This window comes from Ceratotherium simum, chromosome 7 (genome assembly GCF_057802395.1).
Source record: "Ceratotherium simum simum isolate JZ-2026a chromosome 7, ASM5780239v1, whole genome shotgun sequence".
Classification (NCBI taxonomy): Eukaryota; Metazoa; Chordata; class Mammalia; order Perissodactyla; family Rhinocerotidae; genus Ceratotherium; species Ceratotherium simum.
In genome coordinates, this window is record NC_141906.1 from 21883311 (window position 1) to 21904963 (window position 21653).

The 21653-nt window shown below is 35.6% G+C and overlaps 1 protein-coding gene across 1 annotated transcript; it reads right to left on the bottom strand.

Moving 5' to 3' along the window:
• Positions 1 to 19537: 19537 nt before the first annotated feature.
• Positions 19538 to 20525, bottom strand: LOC101406073 (olfactory receptor 5P76). The gene has a single exon (XM_004418389.2). It carries the CDS (start codon positions 20480 to 20482, stop codon positions 19538 to 19540), a length of 945 nt encoding a protein of 314 aa, XP_004418446.1. The 5' UTR covers positions 20483 to 20525.
• Between the last annotated feature and the right edge of the window lie 1128 nt (positions 20526 to 21653).

Consider the following 21653-nt stretch of genomic DNA (forward strand, 5'->3'; position numbering starts at 1 on the left):
GCGGCAGGGCTTGTCAGCTGCAGAAGACTTGTGCTTCTCAAAGACCCACATAGGAGGTTTGCCCCACCTTCCAAAGCCTGAAACAATTGGGTGCTCCTGTGCCTGAGGCCAGCCCCACCCAGCTGCAATCCTCAGAGAGCTGACAAGAGACCTAATAGGCTAGAGGTTTACAGCAATTCTAAGGCCCTGAGCCTAACAACCTGCCACACTGGGGGCCTACTCACTTAAAAGAAATACTGCAACACAAATGTGGTATTAGAACTTACAGCCAACTGTGCTGGGGCTCCCCTCACCTGATAAAGAGACTGAAGGGCCCACAACAACTACAAGCAGCTGAGCATTACAACAGCTGGCCAGGAGCATAACTCAGCCTCCCTGGGCGCCTATAGGGAGAGCTAACAGGCCACAATAGAAGGACACACGTAGCCCACATAGGGGCCACCCCTGGAACATTGAGAACTGAGGGAAGCACACTGGAAGCCTCCTAAGCCATCACTTACATAAGGTCACCTATCCAAGAGCAGGAGACGTAGCTGACCTACCTAATACGTAGACACAAGCACAGGGAAAGAGGCAAAATGAGGAGGCAAAAGAATACATTCCAAGTAAGGGAACAGGACAAAACCCCAGAAAAGGAACTAAGTGAAACAGAAATGAGCAACCTACCTGACAGAGAGTTCAAACTAAGAGTGTTAAGGATGCTCACTGATCTGGGGAGAAGAATAGATGAACTCAGTGAGAATGTCAACAAAGAAATGGAAGATATAAAAAAGAACCAATCAGAAATGAAGAATACAATACTGGAAATGAAAAACTCATTAGAGGGACTCAAAAGCAGAGTAGAGGATACAGAAGAACGGATCAGTGAGCTGGAAGAAAGACTAGAAGAAATCACCCAAGGTGAACAGGTAAAAGAGAAAAGAATTAAAAAGAGTGAGGACAGTCTAAGGGACTTCTGGGACAACATCAAGCGCACTAACATCCGTGTTATAGGTGTCCCGGAAGGAGAAGAGCGAGACAAGGGGGCAGAGAATCTATTTCAAGAAATAATAGATGAAAACTTCCCTAACCTAAGGAAGGAAACAGACATCCAGGTACAGGAGGCACAGAGAGCCCCAAACAAGATAAACCCAAAGAGGCCCACACCAAGACACATCATAATCAAAATGTCCAGAATTAAAGATAAAGAGAGAATCCTAAAAGCTGCAAGAGAATGTCAAGTTACATACAAAGGAAACCCCATAAGGCTATCAGCTGACTTCTCAGCAGAAACCTTACAGGCTAGAAGAGAATGGCACGATATATTTAAAGTGCTAAAAGGAAAAAACTTACAGCCAAGAATACTCTACCCAGCAAGGTTATCGTTCAAAATGGAAGGAGAGATCAAAATTTTCCCAGATAAGCAAAAATTAAAGGAGTTTGTCACCAAGAAACCAGTGTTACAAGAAATGTTAAAGGGACTGATTTAAGGGGAAAAGAGAAGACCACAAATAGGAAAAATTATCTATTTCCACGATTAGAACGTAATGGATACAAATGCACAAGAAAGAGGATAGCAATGATATCAAAAGATTAAAAGGAGGGAGGAGGGCAGTTAAAGAGTACAGCTTTCAGACAGAGGTCAAACTAAAGTGACCATCAATTCTGTATAGAAGAAGTAAGGAACAGAGAAGGACTACTTAAACACTGAGGAAAAAAAAATAAAAAGTTAAAAAATGGCAGTAAGTACATACTTATCAATAGCTACTTTAAACGTCAATGGACTAAATGCCCCAATTAAAAGGCATAGGGTGGCTGACTGGATAAAAAACAAGACCCATATATATGCTGCATACAAGAGACACACTTCAGACCTAAAGACACTCACAAACTGAAAGTGAAGGGATGGAAAAAGATACTCCACGCAAATGGCAATGAAAAGAAAGCTGGGGTAGCAGTACTCATATCAGACAAAATAGACTTTAAAACAAAAACTGTAAAAAGAGACAAAGAAGGGCATTACATAATAATCAAGGGAACAATCCAACAAGAGGATATAACACTTGTAAATCTCTACGCACCCAATGTAGGTGCACCTAAATATATAAAGCAATTATTAACAGACATAAAAACAGAAATAGACAGTAACACAATAATAGTAGGGGACTTTAACACTCCACTTACACCAACAGATAGATCATCCAAACAGAAGATCAATAAGGAAACATTGGCCTTAAACGACACCTTAGAACAGATGGACCTAGTAGATATATACAGAGCATTCCATCCAAAAACCGAAGAATACACGTACTTTTCAAATGCACATGGAACATTCTCCAGGATTGATCACATATTAGGCCACAAAACAAGTCTCCATAAATTTAAGAAGATTGAAATAATACCAAGCATCTTTTCTGACCACAACGGTATGAAACTAGAAATCAACTATAGGAAGAAAATCAGAAAAGCCACAAATACACGGAGATTAAACAAAATGCTACTGAACAACGACTGGGTTAACGAAGAAATCAAAGAAGAAATCAAAAAATACCTGGAGACAAATGAAAATGAAAATACGACATGCCAGAATTTATGGGATACAGCAAAAGCGGTTCTAAGAGGGAAGTTTATAGCAATACAGGCCTATCTCAACAAACAAGAAAAATGTCAAATAAACAATCTAAAAATGCACCTAAAGGAACTGGAAAAAGAAGAACAAACAAAGCCCAAAATCAGTAGAAGAAGGGAAATAATAAAAATCAGAGCAGAAATAAATGAAATACAGACCAAAAACAATAGAAAAATTAATAAAACCAAGAGCTGGTTCTTTGAAAAGATCACCAAAATAGACAAACCTTTAGCTAGACTCACCAAGAAAAAAAGAGAGAAGGCACAAATAAGTAAAATCAGAAATGAAAGAGGAGAGGTTACAACAGACACCTCAGAAATACAAAAGATTATAAGAGAATACTATGAAAAACTATATGCCAACCAATTCGACAATCTGGAAGAAATGGATAAATTCTTAGAATCATACAACCTTCCAAAACTGGATCAAGAAGAAGTGGAGAATTTGAATAGACCAATCACCAGTAAGGAGATCGAAACAGTAATCAAAAACCTCCCCAAAAATAAAAGTCCAGGACCAGACGGCTTCCTGGTGAATTCTACCAAACATTCAAAGAAGACTTAATACCTATCCTTCTCAAACTCTTCCAAAAATTGAGGAGGGGGAAGCTCCCTAACTCATTCTACGAAGCTGACATTACCCTGATACCAAAACCAGACAAGGACAACACAAAAACAGAAAATTACAGGCCAATATCACTGATGAACATCGATGCGAAAATCCTCAACAAAATACTAGCAAATCGCATACAACAATACGTTAAAAAGATTATACACTATGATCAAGTGGGATTTATTCCAGGGATGCAGGGATGGTTTAACATTCGCAAATCAATCAACGTAATACACCACATTAATAAAATGAAGAACAAAAATCACATGATCATCTCAATAGATGCAGAGAAAGCATTTGACAAGATCCAGCATCCATTTATGATAAAAACTCTGAATAAAATGGGTATAGAAGGAAAGTACCTCAACATAATAAAGACCATATATGAGAAACCCACAGCTAATATCATCCTCAATGGTGAAAAACTGAAAGCTACCCCTCTAAGAACAGGAACCAGACAAGGATGCCCACTGTCACCACTCCTATTTAACATAGTATTGGAAGTCCTAGCCAGAGCAATCAGGCAAGAGAAAGAAATAAAAGGGATCCAAATTGGAAAGGAAGAAGTGAAACTGTCACTATTTGCAGATGACATGATTTTATATATAGAAAACCCTAAAGAATCCACCAGAAAACTTTTAGAAGTAATAAACGAACATGGTAAAGTTGCAGGATACAAAATCAACATACAAAAATCAGTTACATTTCTATACACTAAGAAGGAAGCAGCAGAAAGAGAAATTAAGAATACCATCCCATTTACAATTGCAATAGAAAGAATAAAATACCTAGGAATAAATTTAACCAAAGAGGTGAAAGATCTGTACACCGAAAACTATAAAACATTGCTGAAAGAAATTGAAGAAGACACAAAGAAATGGAAAGATATTCCATGCTCTTGGATTGGAAGAATTAACATAGTTAAGATGTCCATACTTCCTAAAGCCATCTATAGATTCAATGCAATCCCTATCAAAGTTCCAACAACATTTTTCACAGAAATAGAACAAAGAATCCTAAAATTCATATGGAACAACAAAAGACCCCGAATAGCTAAAGGAATCCTGAGAAAAAAGAACAAAGCTGGAGGTATCACACTCCCTGATATCAAAATATACTACAAAGCTATAGTAACCAAAACAGCATGGTACTGGCACAAAAACAGACACACAGATCAATGGAATAGAATCGAAAGCCCAGAAATAAACCCACACATCTATGGACAGCTAATCTTTGACAAAGGAGCCAAGAACATACAATGGGGAAAAGAAAGTCTCTTCAACAAATGGTGTTGGGAAAACTGGATAGCCATATGCAAAAAATGAAAGTAGATCCTTACCTTACACCATACACAAAAATTAACTCCAAATGGATTAAAGACTTGAATGTAAGACCTGAAACTGTGAAACTTCTAGAAGAAAACATAGGCAGTACGCTCTTCGACATCGGTCTTAGCAACATCTTTTCTAACACCACATCTGACCGGGCAAGAGAAACAATAGAAAAAATAAACAAATGGGACTACATCAAACTAAAAAGCTTCTGCACAGCAAAGGAAACCATCAACAAAACGAAAAGACAACCTAACAATTGGGAGAAGATATTTGCAAACCATACATCTGATAAGGGCTTAACCTCCAAAATATATAAAGAACTCATGCATCTCAACAACATAAAACTACCAACCCAATGGGCAAAAGACCTGAACAGACATTTCTCCAAAGAAGATATACAGATGGCCAACAGACACATGAAAAGATGTTCAAAATCACTAACTATCAGGGAAATGCAAATCAAAACTACAATGAGATATCACCTCACGCCTGTCAGAATGGCTATAATTAACAAGACAGGAAACAACATGTGTTGGAGAGGATGTGGAGAGAAGGGAACTCTCATACACTGCTGGTGGGAGTGCAAACTGGTGCAGCCACTATGGAAAACAGTATGGAGATTCCTCAAAAAATCAAGGATAGAACTACCATATGATCCAGCTATTCCACTGTTGGGTATTTATCCAAAGAACTTGAAAACACCAATTTGCAAAGGTACATGCACCCCTGTGTTCATTGCAGCCTTATTCACAATAGCCAAGACTTGGAAGCAACCTAAGTGCCCATCAAGGGACGAATGGATAAAGAAGCTGTGGTATATATACACAATGGAATACTACTCAGCCATAAGAAACGACGAAATCCAGCCATTTGTGACAACATGGATGGACATTGAGGGTATAATGCAAAGTGAAATAAGTCAGAGGGAGAAGGCCAAATACCGTATGATTTCCTTCATTAAGTAGTAGATAATAACAACAATAAACAAACACATAGGGACAGAGATTGGATTGGTGGTTACCCAGAGGGGAAGGGGGGAGGGTGGAGGGTGAAAGGGATAATTCGGTACATGTGTGTGGTGATGGGTTGTAATTAGTATTTTGGTGGTGAACATGATGTAGTCCATGCAGAAATAGAAGTACAATGATGTACACCTGAAATTTTTGCAATGTTATAAACCAATGTTACTGCAATAAAAAAAAAAAAAAAAAAAAAAGAATATATTCTATCTCTTTGACTGATCTTCATTAAGTGCACCTAAATTACTCTAGTGACAGGCATCTTACTGTCATTGGTGTTGGCTCTATCATTGAAAAAAATTGGTTTTTAATCTTATCAATTGATCCCCTATGAGTTTAATGGTACAAACCATCCCCTTTCTATACAAAAACTTTGAAATATTTGAATATAGCTAGTGTGCCTCCACTGCCTTCCCTTTTCTAAAATTAAGTATCCATAGTTCTTTAGGCCATTCCACCTGTGGCATGCTTTTCAGATCTCTCACAATTCTCCTTGTCAACCTCTGAACGTACTTTGGTCTGAGGAACGGGGCCAAGCACTGAGCAGCATTTTTACTGTTTGCCTTCTTACTCAAGCAGAGTTCAGGGGGGCCAACCCTGCTTTCAGTGTGTACACCGTGTGAGCTTCAGTCTGTGCTGACAGCAGAGTCATGGAGACTGGAGACAGAAAACAGATCCTGGGCCCCCACTGGCCAGCTGTTTTAACTTGCACAAGACACTTAATCTCTCTGTCTCTCGGTTTTTTCATTTGTAAAATGGGAGTAATTATCCCTAAAATGCAGCTTTGTTGTGAGGTGAAAAGAAATGATATCTGTAAAGTACTCAAAGGTGTTTGATCATACATTAGCGCTAAATAACTATTTTTCATTAAGTAAAAATGAAGTTATGGTAGATTTTCAATTATTTAATTTTTGATGAGAAGTATAATATAATTTTTCTTTTGACACATGTCAGGCGATTTTCATCACAAATTCAAAAAAGTCAGGAATATGAGGCCTTAGCTCTGGACTATGCCATTCAGGTGCACAATAAGACAGCTGATTCTTGCCCTTCCCTTCCTCTCCAATGGCCACCTAGGGTTTTTTCTAAAGCTCTTTAATTTGGCATCCCATTCATGCTTGTCCACCTGGGTCAGGGACTCTGACTCTCAACTATCCCTTCCCGCAATGCATGGATCACTTTTGATGATGAATAGAGGGCATTGGTGAGGCTCATCCAACCTGAATATCAAGTGGTTTCTTCCTGATTTCCTTTTCAGAGTTTCAGTTACGCAAGCTTAGCAGTGGCTTTGGCTGCTGCAGACCATCCACACTGCTCTGATGACTTATGGGCAGCTTGGTTTGGGTGCCCAGAATGACCATTCTGCAGTGTATTTCATGCTGAGGCCACAGTTTCCACAGAAGTCAAGAGCTAAAGTTGGTGAGAAAGTTTCTTTTATTTTTAATTTCTCATTGAACAAATAAAATTATAAATTATTTAAACAAAATCCATGACTATTGCACTCACCTTTCCAAACCAGAATTCTTAACACTAAGTTCCAAAGAGAACTTTATAAAGCAGATATTTTCCATTGAGTTTTGTAAGTACCTGTGGACTGAATAATCGCTAGTGTAAACTGTTGAATGCTCCCCTGGGTCAAGGAACATAGTTAGTTACACTCTGTGAGGATGAGGGTGGGTGTCTTTGTGTACATGGCAAGAGGGAATGGAAGGCTCTACTAAAACATGACAAATACCTTAGGGTTGTTATTGCTTGCCCCTTTGAGAAAAAGGTTCCTAGGTTTGTTGTACAGAAATGACTTGTGGAGTCAGGTGACTCATTAAGGCCAGGCTACCCTCCCCAGATGGGCATCTTTATCTCATGGTGTCCTTTGGAATTCCTTCTCCCTTCTTTAATGAAAGTGAAGGAGAGAGTTCTTGATTTCCCAGAATCATGTCCAACATTCAGAACAATTAGCTTATATGCTTGACTGGTGTCAGTTGGATGATGTCAGGGTCAATTAAAATAACCTTTGAGTTGAATTGAAAAGGAGCATTAGAGTTGAAGGAGGGAATAGTAAGGAAGGAAATTACTACTTTGATTTAGTGACTATTTTGCTGTAGAAAAACATTAAGACAATTATTCCTGGAATTCAGTATACACAGGATTGCCCCTTATTTATGGATCTTGGAACTCTTTTCTTCCCACCTCTCAACAGAACAATTCAAGATTCTTTGCTGAGACATCTAAGCACCCACATGCCATTGAGGCAGCAGGTGGTAGTCAAGTATGTTATATACCTCACCTTCCTTTACGTATCTCTAAGAGTTGCCATTGGGATCCATCATTCCTACAGCTCTTTTGACAAGTTCTGGGGAGTAGAGGCATCTCAAAGTGATTTATTTTGCTACGCACAACCATCATTTTCAACCCTCAAGTTCTACTCAAGGCTGAACTCCTTAACATCTTCCACCATTCATTTGTTCTATGCCCATTCTATGATTGTCTGACCCCCCCATGGGAATATGCCCTTCAACTTAAAACCATCAAAATATTTTTCTGCAATATGTAAGCTTCTTTACTTCATTAGCCCTATTCAAAAGTACTTAAATTGTTATCAAGAAGCAGAGGAGATTGTACACCAGAGTAAAAAGAAGCAGGTCCCAAATCTCCAGAACTATGTATGTCAGTACATTTACATCCTGCTCAATTCTTCTTCAACATTAAATTGCATTCTTGATCTTTTTGGAAGAGGCAGTATCCAGTACTTCATAAGCCCTGAGAAGTTGAGAATACATCCATCATTCATTTAATCATTGATTCATTCAGCCCATCAACCAAGTTAAATTGAGTCCCTGCTCTCCAAAGCACAAAACAAATTCCAACCCAGATGGAATTTATCGCAGAGTATCATCTGTAGTACATGAAGGCATGTAGAAGCTGCTTCAGAAATATAGGAGAAAGAATGACTAACTTGGCGTCTAAGAGGCCAGACAGGGAGAGGGGCATAAATAGAAGCTTCAGATGCTAACAAACGGTGTATAGGTGTATTTCCCAGGATCCTGTTGGAAGCTTTGTCCAGAGACTTGGACAGAGAACTATGGGAATAGGAAGTTGGCTGGAGATGGGGACCAAAATCAGTGTCAGCAGGGCTCTAATTCCATTTCTGTAGACAGAACAATCCCTTTAGCTGAGGACATCAGGTAGTGGGGAGAAAGCCACAGAGTAATATGAGTAAGTAAGCGGAAACAAATCACAGTCCACTGTTACTCAAAATGCCCTCCATGGACTGGTGCTAGTTAGCAAATAGTTTATTATCAGTCCACGACACAATAAGGACAGAAGTTGGGGGTAACCATTTGCACTCTTTCATAGCAATATGAGAGAGTAATTTAAGTTTGTTGAATCTAACAACATAAAATTGAGTTTATATTTTTGTATATTAGTTTTCATTATTTAACTTTTTAGATAATTCTAGTTTTATTATCTTTCTAAAAATTATTGATCCATGGAGGCTTAGAAAAAATTTGCTTCATATAAATAATTTGAAAAACAGATATGACCTTAGTAAACAAAAGACCTGGGTTCAGCTTGAAGTGAATGAGTTCAGGAAAATTGTTTAATCTCTTGAGACTCAATTTCATGATCTGTAACATGGAGTTAATGATTCCTATCTCATAAGCTGGTCATAAGATTTAATTGGGATAGCATATTATTACATGGAAAAGTTAACTGAAGTTATTGATGTGTCTTAAAATTGTGACAAATAGAACAAAGTGCCTCAGTGTGTTGACTCTGATAGTTCACATTCATCAAGTTGGGAGGAGTCCTATTACCTTTTGCAAGTTATTCCATTTCATCCTAAATCCCAAACATTTTCTCCTTTGAGATTCATGACATTCCAACTATGGCACTTCCTGTCTGCCCCATTGATCTCCCTGCCTCTCCTCATCCCCTGAGGATGTTAGCACCTGCATCACAATTTTCCTCTCCATCTCTGTCTTTGTTGTCAGCAAGTGCAACTTCTAACCACTGGAATATCTCAACTGATAACCTAACCTCAAATTTTCTCTACTTTCTTGACTCCAATGACTTTCATTCATCTACACTCTACTTGTGAAACCCTCTATCATATTCATACCCGAAATCTCAATAATTTTCAGTTCTGTTCCACCACTTAAATATAAATATGTAAAACTAAAAATATGATATTAAAGCCTTATCAGCCAAAGGCCAACAAACATATAGTCAACAAAATCAAGTTTATGGCTCAATGCATTGAGGGAGGGCTCTCCAAAGGACCGTCACATGCCTCTCATCAGTGGAGAGAAGGCACATGCCTTCTGAAAGGTTTGGATTCTAACTGAAGGATTCTGAGGAGGGGCTAGGGGATGAGTGGATCAGTTCTGGACTGGTTGCTGTTTCTGAGGCGAGATTAGGAGAGATTAGTAATCTGGGATTGGAGACTGTCATGAGATGATGACAATTTAGCAGCTGGGTATCTCCAGCAACAGGTGGGAATCACACATCAGGCCTGGGTGCATTATTGGTAAGACAACAGTAGTCACTAAAAAATCAGATCATTTTGATATTTTTACAGCTGCTGCATAAACTTGGAAGAAACAATGTTTTGTACTAACTTTGTAGCTAGATTATTCTGTGGTTGTCCTCCTAACCTCAAGAAGGATAGGAATGTTTTTGTTTTTCATTTCCAAGTTATGTTTTTCTGGAAAATATTTATTTCTCATTATTTACTAAATTTATTGAAATAAAATTCTTCATGATATCCATTTTTAACCATATTAATATCTGCAGAATGTGCAGTTATGCCCCCCTTTGCATGTCTGACTTAGATTATTAATATTTTTATCTTTTTCTTGATTAATATTCCGATGGGTTTTTCAATTTTATTAATCTTTTCCAGGAATGAAATAACAGATTTATTTTATCTGTGGGGCATATATTCTACTTCTTTGATTTATGTTCATTCATGTCTTATACTTTTTTTCTAATTTACTTGTTGCTCCTTTTCAAGATTCTTGAGATGGAAGCCAATTGTTTTGTTTTCAGTTTTTCCTTGAGGCCGATTGCCAACCATTCATCTTGAATATGGGACTCATTTCCCTTTTTTTATGTGCCAATAATTTTGAATGATGTCATAGATATTGTGAAGGATAGGTTATGAAGAATCTGGATTACGTTATAGTCCTCTCAAACATATCCATTGCATGAATGTACCACAATTTCTTTACCTATTCATTCAATGATGGACAATTGAGGATTTTCTAGTTTTGGGCAATTATGAATAAAGCTTCTATAAATATCTCCATACAGGTCTTTGAGTGCACATGTGTTTTCATTTCTCTTGGATAAAAACCTAGTATTGGAATTGCTAGGTGTTATAGTTAGTGTACATTTATCTTTATAACAAACTGCAAAACTTTTTTCAAAATGGCTATACCATTTTGCCTTCCCACCAGCATTGTATTTAAGTTCTGTTTGCTCTGTGTCCTTTCTAGCACTTGGTACTGTCAGTTTAAAAAAAAAAAAGTCATTCTAATATGCTTGTAGCATTAACTCTTTTATTTTAATTTGCATTTCCCTGCTGACTGTATTCAGCATCATTTCAAGTGCTTATTTGTCATCCATATCTCTTCTTTGATGAGATGTCTGTTCAAATCTTTTACCTATTTTTAAAAATTGGGCTACTTGTTCTCTTATCATTGAGTTATGAGAACTCTTTATATATTTTGGATACAAATCCTTTAAAAGATTTGTTTTGTAAATATTACATTCCAATCTGTGGCTTGTCATTACATTTTTAAACAATGTCTTTTGAAGTTATTCAGGCTTTAATTTTTATGAAGTCCAGTTTATCTATTATTTTTGTAGTTCATGTGTTTGGTGTCATATTTAAGAACACTTTGCTTCATCCCAGGGCAATACAATTTTCTCAATGCTTTTTTTCTTGAAATTTTATACTATTGGTTTACATTTCATTATATGATCTATTTTGATTTATTTTTTGTTTTAGTGTGAAGTAACTATTGAGGTGGAATTTCTTTAGTGGATATTCGCTTGTTCCAGCACACTTTGTTGAAAAGATGATCTTTTCTCCATTAAATTTCATTGTCTTCTCTTTAAAAAAGTCAATTGACCATATATGTGTAGATCTATTTTGGAGCACTCTCTGTTCTGTTCCATTGATCTATGTGTTTATCTTTATGATAATAGTGCACTCTCTTGACTATTGCAGCTTTATTGTAAGCCTTGAAATCAGGTGATGTGAGTCCTCCAAATTTGTTTTCCATTTCCAAAATTATTTTAACTACTCTGGGTTCATTTCTTTTCCATATAAATTTTAGAGTGCTTGTCAATTTCTATTTTAAAAAAACAGAATTTTTATTGCGCCTATAGATCATTTTAGGGGAGAATTGGCATCTTAATTTTTGGTGCTATTGTAAATGGTAATGATTTTAAATTTTATTTTTAATTTTCAGCTATTTATTGCTACTAGACAGTTGAGTTATTTTTGTATGTTGACCTTGTATGTTGTGACTTTGCTAAACTAAATTATTCTAGTCACTTTTAAAAATTGATTTTTAAAAATTTTCTACAGTCATTTGCAAATGAACACCGTCTTTTCTTCCTTTAAAATTTTAGGTCTTTTGTTTTATTTTTAGTTGTACTAGACAATACCTATAACACACTGTTGAAAAAGGGAGTGAGGTGCACATTCTAATCTTGTTTCTGATCTTTGGAACAAAGCATTCAACTAATGTTGTACTTAATAGTGAAAGATTATACACTGAAAATTATAAGATACTAATGAAAGAAATCAAAGAAGATCTAAGTAAGTTGAGAGGAATATCGTGTCCATGGATTTGATGACTGAACGTAGTAAATATATCGATTCTCCCCAAATTGATCCATAGGTTTAATGCAATTCCTTTCACAATCCCAGCATGATTCTTTATAGTTATAAACAATCTGATTCTAAAACGTATGTGGAAAGCAGAGGAATAGCTAAAAATAATTTTATAAAAGAATCACACAGCCTGAATCACTACATTTCAACAGTAATCAAGACAGTGTGGTATTACTTTGGGGATAAACACGTAGGTCAATAGAACAGAATAGAGAACTCAGAATTAGGCCCACACAAGTACAGCCAACCGATTTTAAACAAAGGTACAAAAGCATTTCAATGGAGAAAAAATATTTTCAACAAACGGCATTGGAATAATTGGACTTTCATAGACACAAACAAACAAATAAACAAACAAACCTCAACCTAAACCTTAAACTTTATACAAAAATTAACTCAAAATGCATCATAGACCAAAATATAAAGTATAACACTTTCAGAAGAAAACATAGAAGAATTATTCGTGACTAGGATTAGGGAAGAGTTCTTAGACAACACCAAAAGCTCAATGCATAAATTAAAAGATTAATAAATCATACTGTATCAAAATGCAAATTAAAAGCATAAATAGATACCACTACACACCCGTTAATTGGCTAAATTTAAAGAAAACTAATAATACTAAATGTTGGCAAGATTTTGAAGGTAATGGAACTCTCAACCTAGCAAGTGGGAATGTAAAACAATATAGTCACTTTAGAAAATGGTTTGAAAATTTAAAAATAAACACCATATCTCCCAGCAATTCCACTCCTAAATATTTATCTAAGACAAGTGGAAAAACATGTCCACACGGAAATGACTCATATGTTCAATAGCAGCTTCATTCACGATAGCACCAAACTGGAAACGACTCCCACCAACTGGTGAGTGGATTAAAACAAGTGGTACATCTGTATACTACTTGCCAATAAAAAGAAATAAACTGCTGATACATACGTTATTAATGAACCTCAGAATAATTATGCAGAGAGAAAGAAGTCAGATGCAATAATGTACATACTGTGTGATTCTCATTTTATAAATTTAGAGAAAAAGGAAACTAATCTATAGTGTCAAAAAAAACCTATAGTGTCTGCCTCCTGTGGCTGGAGGCGAAATAAAAATGGATGGCAGAGGGGCGGAAGGAAAGATTGGAGGTAATTGAAATGCTTTTTTACTTGATTGTGATTGTAGTTTCATGGTTGTATAAAATAGACACATACGATCAAATCATATAATTTAAATGGATTGTTACACTTCAGAAAAGTTTTCTTAAAACTCCAAAACCTACAGTTTGAATACACAGGATCATCTTGCATGATGGCATTGTTCTTCATCCTGATTAATGTGTGGGTTACATGGGTGGATACATTGGTCAAAACTCCTCAAACTCTATACCTAAGATTTATACATTTTACTATATGTAAATATACTTCAATAAATAAAGTAACATAAAATTTTAAAAATCCCCTTTCTGGCATTTTAGTGGGGTTTGGGGAGGAAGTAAAATTGGATGCTTGTGTTTAGTGAATCATCTTTATCCAGAAATTCCTGATTCCACATGAGTTTTAGAATTGATTTGTATATTTTCTAAAAAATTCAGTTGGAACTTTATTTAGAATTACCTGAGTGTTAGAGTAATACTATAAGTAGAATTGATGTCTTGATGATGTTGAGTTTCTCAATCCAGAGCATGATATATCTAATTTTTTTGTGCCTTCTTGTTGGTTCTTGTATGAGTTTTCTATTGCTGCATAGAAAATTACCATTTAGCAGCTTAAACACACACAGACACACACACATATATCTTGTACACACATGTTTTTCGTTTCCAGTGCACTTCATTCCTTCATATACATCCGAATTACAGTCTGGAATTATTTCCTACAGCTTATCATTTTTCCTTCAGCTTTTTATTGAAGTTCAGGTCTACAGACAACAAATTTTCCCTGGTTTGTTTATCTGAAAATCTTCAGTTTTTCTTCATTTTAAAAAGATAGTTTTATAGTTATAAAATTCTTTGTTGAATGTTTATTTTGCTTTTTACAGCTTTGAATATTTTATTCTAATGGATTCTGGTCTCCACGTTTTCTGATGAGAAATCAGCCATCAGTCACATCACTGCTCCCTGTGTATAATGTGCTGTTTTTCTCGTGTTGCTTTCAAGATTTATTTTCTACTTTGGTTTTCCGAACTTTGCTATTATGTTCACAACTATGTGTGTGAGTGTATGTGTGAGTGTGTTTATCTTGCTTGGCATTCACTAAGTTTTTGGATTTCTAAGTTAATGTTGTTGAGATTTTTTTAGCAGATTTTCGACATTTCAACCATTAACTCATCAAATATTTCTATGGCCTTTCATTCTCTCCTCTTCTCTGGGACTTTTTTCCGCCTAGGTACTTGATCATTTTATGTTAATGTAAATTTTTTTAAATTCATTTTCTTGTTGCTTGTTCCTGGTGTATAGAAAAATAATTGACTTTTACATTGACTTTGTTTCCATCAATCTTGTTAAGATCTCTTTAATTCTGATAATTTATCTGTACTTTCTTATTTTCTACACAAACAATCATCTCATATGAGACTTTACTTCTTTATGTCCAATCCTTATGCCTTTTATTTCTTTTTCTTGCCATAACACACTGGCTAGTGCCATTCATGCCAGGAAGAATAGAAACACTAATAGCAGGCATCTTGTTCTTGTTCTCAGATACAAAGGGAAAGCTTTTGAAGTTTCAAACATAAGTAGGTTTTCCTAAGATCAAGTATTTTTTCCTCTATTTCCATTTTTGCTAAGATTTTTGAATCATAAATGTATGTTGGAAATTATCAAAGTCTTTTCTGAATCTATATACTATCATGTTTTTATTTTTTAATCTACTATATTTAAAATTTAATTTATTGCTTTTCTAATGTTAAATACACATTTCATTCATAGAATGAAACTAACTTTATCTTAATGTATTATCCTTTTCATATATTGCTGATTAAGTTTGCTAATTTTTTTGTAAGAATTTTTCATCTATACTCCTTAACGGTGGCCTATAATTTCTTTTTTTTGTTGTCCTTCTTGAGTGACAATATCAGTATTCCAGGTGTCACTTTGAGTTGGTATACCTGCTTTTCCATTGTTTCAGTGAGTTCCTGTAATATTGGAATTACTTCATACTTGAATGTCTTTAATATTTGGCAAAACTTATCAGGGAGTCATTCATACATCCTTTTTCTTTGTGGGAAGATTTTTATATATTAATAAATTTATTTCATAGTTAAATGATTCTTCAGTTACATTTTATGGTTGAGTTAGTTTTGATTACTTTTATTGTTCTAGGAATTCTGTTTTATCTAAGTTATCAAAATTTTGCACAGAGTTATTCATAATTACCTTATAGTTTCTTATCAATATCTGCAAAATCTGTAGTTATTTCCCTATTTACCTTCCTTATATTGGTTATTTGTACTTTTTAAAATTTTTCGTAAGTCCAATTAAAATCACAATTGAAAACAAATATTTGGCATTGTTGCTCCTCTGAATTGTATGTTGTTTTGTATTTGATTAATTTCTGCTACTAATTTTATAATTCTTTTCCTTCTACAACAATGATTTTGTATTAGTATTCTTTCCTACATATTGAAATGAATGCAAATGTTATTCATTTTTAGCCTTTTTGTCTTTTCTAATATTTCTATTATAAGTTTCCTTCTTAGAACTTATGTACCTGTAGCAGAGGTTTTTATATGTAGTATTTTTTATATCATTCCATTGTTTTCTAATTTATATTTGATTTTTGAACCACGGTTATTTAACTGTGTGATAATTCATTTCCAAATAAATGGATGTTTTCTAGTTATCTTTTTGTTATCACTTTCTAGCTTTATTGCACTATATTTAGAAAAGATACTTATTAAAATGAAAACTATTAAAACAAATTGAGACTTCCCTTATTTCCCAATTCCTGCTTAATTTTAAAAAAATATACTGTTTCATGAAAAATAATGTATTTTCTGCATTTGGTTGAAGTGTTCTAAATACGTTCTGTATACGTTCATCAATGTTGTCAATTTTGTGGTTCAGATGTTTCACATAATACTACCTAAGAAAGTGACGTTATAATCAATTATGAAGAAGTCAAATATTAATGTTTTCATTTGGTTTATCAGAGATGAGTTTTAGACTTTTCCCAAGATATTAAATGTTTTTATTGACTAAGAGAGTTAATATGTGCCAATAACATTTATGTATAAATGCCAAATAAGTCCTATAAAAACCATAAAGTCCCACCAAGAAAATATTATTTTGTTAAACTAATATTTTCAGTACAGGCTCACTAGTATTTAGGTACGTAGTTTTGGCAAAGGACTTGACAACTTAGCCAAAAAAACACCCAGAATTACTGTAGTAATTCCTCTTTTATAAAATTCAAAGGTGTTTCATGATTTCTCTGAAAACCTTGTATTTGGCACACAGGATAGGTGGCCAATTTCTCAAATATCCCCACACAGGGTCCTTCTGTTCTGCCTGGGATCCAGTACAGCATCTTAAACAGTGCATTTCTTCAGAATCTATATGGAGACGACATGGAAGTTAAGATCCCGGATGACACATATCATCCTCTTCATATAATTTACCTTTGAGGCTTTTGTTCCAACTAGGTAGGCTTGGTAATTTTAATTAATCCCATGGTGAACACAGCTAAAACAAATGATAAAATGTTAACTATATCTTAAATATCACATTAGAGCTGACAGCAGAACAAGAAATTGCCTCACCAGAGAACCCAGCAAAGTAGACCCAATGTTCAAAAATCTTTTTGTCATGAGAGAATTTGACAAGCCAGAAGGAAGTGTTCCCAACCAGGGCTGTAGATTTAGTGTTCTTTTGGGATGAGAGGAGCCTATGTCAAAACCTAGGACATGTCTCTGACTGATACCCCTCACATATATCCTCAGGTTAAGGGGAAACTTGAAGTGACCAAGTCTTGCCCAGGTGTGCAGCCCTGGAGATCTAGAGTCTCAAACCTTGAACTTGGGTATAAGATGGTCAAACATGGGTGGTGCCTCAGGGTGAACTTTATAAGCAAACACCTCAAGCATCAATTATTTCTATGAATAATTATTCAACACTAGCACCCAGTGAGAAATAATGACTAGCACAAAAGGAAATAAGATATCAAACATGGGAGCCAGTAGAAACAACAGACAACAGAAATAGAACTACTAAGATTCAAGATATGAGAATTAATGGACACAGACTATAATATTACTTTGTTTAAAAAAATAAAGGACAATTTCTGAAAATACATCCAATCATAGAAAACCAAAAATAATGACTAACGTATGCAAAACAATCATATAGAACTTCAAAACTGAAGAATTCACCATGCCAGCAGTTATTCTAGGCATTTCTCTGTGGTGAGCATAATCCTCACAGCTTTTCACATTGCATCCCAGGAGACAGCAGAAGCACATCCTAGCTTAGGAGCCTGATGACCATAATTGAAACTAATTTATCTTAAAATACTGTCAGGTGTAGTTCCATGGTCCCTACAAGCATTGTTTCCAGTTCTAAGAATCACTGCACTCAAGGAAACATAAAGCACAAAACAGAATATATTTCATACATTGTCCTCCCACTCTAGATGCATTTTATAATTAAAGAATTGTTTTTATTACAAGCAACGTTCCATGTAACACAGCTAACATTCCATTTTCTCAGGATTTAGGGGAAATAGAAAGTTCACAAAGGTCACTTTTGTCCTTAAAGAAGTCAAAGGATTTTGTTAACCTTTCACCATAAAGACATGTGAGTGGAAGATTAGACTTGCACAAATGTACACAGGTAACACCATATCCGGCAGAGAGTGTCCTCCCCTCCTGCATCCTTGCTCAGATGTTATCTTCCTGGTGAGGTCTACACTAACACGCCCTGCCCTGGCATGTCAATCTCCATTACTATACTCTTCTTTTTCTTTCTCCACAGCAGATATCCCTTTCGAATAGTTTCAATCACTAACTTGTTAGTTTTGTTGTCTCTCTGTTGCTATAAGATAGATTCCATGAGGGCAGATTTACTAGATGCTTGTTATTTGTATTCCCAATAGCCTAGGACAATCCTTGGAATATAAGAATCATTCAACATAATTTTTGAATGTATTAAAGAACAAATGGATGAATGAAATGATTAATGCCCTATGAATCTGTCAACAAAAAGATAGAAATTTGTGTCTGAAGTACTAAAGAGGGGACAGGAAAGGTAAATAACTGGTGGTCGTCAGCATATAGAGGTTGATTAAGCCTCTCCAGGGAGAGTCACAAATTCAGGGAGAGACAATCCAGTTCCTTCCAGCTCCCTGAGCAGGATGTGTGCCTGACCATGAACAAGTCACTCCAAGAGTTTGTCCTACTCGGTCCCTGAGGAGTCCAGGAACCCTGTTCATTCCCACAGGAAAGTCATCTGTTTTAACTTGACACAATTCACAAGTCAGCCAGGGACATCCATCCTCTTCTTCTCTGAGGACCCTCTATATGGTGACTGGAGCTAGAGATCAGGTACACAGGCCAGAACTTTATGGATCCAAAAAGCCCATCCTCAGCAGATAACCTTCTTGCAAGAAAAACGTCTGCACCAATTTTCTAGTTGGTTCAGCTTTGTGATTTCCTCTCTGAATGTACTCAGTCGTAATTATACTTATCACACTTACTACAGGATAAACTGCCATTGAAAAAATGGACACTGACTTCAAGGTTTGGAGGTAAAATAACCTTAACATATGAACAGAGAACAGCTATTGAACAAAAAATAAAAATGAAATTTTTAAAAGATTTCAACAGATTAGATTTATTTTTGAGAACCAATGCATGTTTCTAATTATAAATTTAATTTAATTTTACTAAAAGTAACTCAGTATAGGCCTTACTTATAATTTGGCATCAGAAAATGTACCCCCTACCATTACTAAAAGTCTCCACACTGGCTAATGACATATGGACCAATATATTTGACCACAGATACTCTTTGTCCTTTTATTATTATATTTTGGCATATTATTATATTAAATACTATAAAATAGATTAATTAAGAAAATATTTTTCTAGAAAGCTCTCTCTTCAGAGCCCCCTTAATCTCATTGTTCCTGAGGCTGTAGATGAGGGGGTTCAACATGGGGATCACCACCATGTAGAATACGGACACCACCTTGTTCTGGTCAGATGAGTAGTAGGATTTGGGCATCACATAAATGAATGTGATGGTCCCATAGTACAGAGTGACCGCTGTGAGGTGCGAGGCACAGGTGGAGAAGGCCTTGTGGCGCCCCTCAGTGGAGCGCATCTTCAGGATGGTGATGAGGATGTAGATGTAGGAGACGGCTATGACAAACAATGTGACCGCAATGATGGAGCCAGCAGTAAATGAGGGGACTGCTGCGGGGGTACTGATATCAGAACAGGAGAGTTCAACTAAAGGAGCAAAATCACAGAAAAAGTGATTGACTCGATTTGGTTCACAGAAGAGTAAAAAATAGAAGCAAATAGTAAAAGAGCAAGCATTGAGAAAACCACCTACAAAAGCCACTGTGAGTAACTGGACACAGACTTGTGTGGACATTTTGGTGGAATAAAGCAATGGGCTGCAGATTGCCATAAAGCGATCATATGCCATGGCAGCCAGAAGGAAGCACTCAACTGTCCCAAAGAAAACGGCTGAACCAAGCTGGATGGCACATCCAAGATAGGAGATGGTATTTGTCTCCACCAAGAAGTTTACAAGCATATTGGGTGTGACAGAAGATGAATAGCCCATGTCAGCAAAAGCCAAGTGGCTCAAAAAAAAGTACACAGGATGATGGAGCTGGGAAGAGATTCTGATAAGAATGATTGTGCTGAGATTACCAGATATGGTCACCACGTAGATGCACAGGATGATCATGAAGAGGATGACTCGCAGGATTGGGTCATCAGTTAAGCCCAATAGAATGAACCCTGTCATTGAAGTGTGGTTCCCATCCCCCAGGGCCTCCATGACACAACGTAACTGCTACCAAAATGAACCTGTGATGAAGCATTCATTAAAGAAGTTGTAAATTTGATGGTTTTATTTTCATTCATACACGTATGTGAAGTCATTATAAGTAAAGATATTGAATCATCAGTGCATATTTACATGCAATGATGAGTCTCTGTATTTTTAGCATCATTTTTAGCAGAATCCCCAGAAAACTGCCTTCAAATAATGTCACATTTTCTTTTTATATTATATTGCTTCCACATGTGCACTTAAAGTGGGTTTGAGGTCAAAGAACAAATAATATAAGACAGATGAAAAATACAAAAAAGACTGGTATATATATCAAATATGCATATACATAACTTTATACATATATTTAAGGTTTTATAATACAGATTGTAGTAATACCTAACATTTACTACTTGTTTACTAAATGATAAACATAGGGCTAAGAATTTATATATACTTATGTATATGTATATAGTCTATTTCATTGCCTACAGAATAATGTTAGTTACTCTCATTATTATTTTATACATGAGTAAACTGAGTGTGAAAGAGGTCATGTAACTTGCACAAGGTTACACAGAAAGTGGTGGAGTCAAAGTGTGGAGTCTGGGAAGCCCGACTGCCCATTGCTTTAGTAACTATGTAATAAATGAAATTAAATAAACTTACCACCAAGTCGGTACATCAGGCAATAAGTGGACAACAGATTATCCTTTAAGGCTTCTAGCAGTTATGTATAAAAGAGGCACCTGGTTATTTACATATTTCACAATATCAACCAGTTAAATAACTGAAGGAAGAAATAAAATTACTCTTGATACTAATCCACAAAGGAATTTCAAATTAGAGTTATCAATGACGTCATCTATTGTAAATTTATTGAACATTTAAAAAATATTTGTAATTCAAAATATCATTAATTTTTCAAGTAATTTTCAAATCACTGTAATCACTATGCAAAAAGCATGATTGATATTCAAAAAAATTGAAATACACTCATTCAAAAAATCAGATAACTTCCTACTGTAACAATGTTTTCCAATTGGAGTTTTGTAAAATGAAATGAGATTATTTTCAACATAATATGTAGCTGAATAAAGCATAGCCTAAAATCTAAAAAAAGATCACCCAGCTTGTGGCCAGGCTGACCCTCATCTCAAAATTTTGTGACTTTATA

What these genes read in the sequence shown, in the direction of transcription:
- LOC101406073 (XM_004418389.2), bottom strand. Translation starts at nt 20,482, where the DNA reads ATGGAGGCCCTGGGGGATGGGAACCACACTTCAATGACAGGGTTCATT.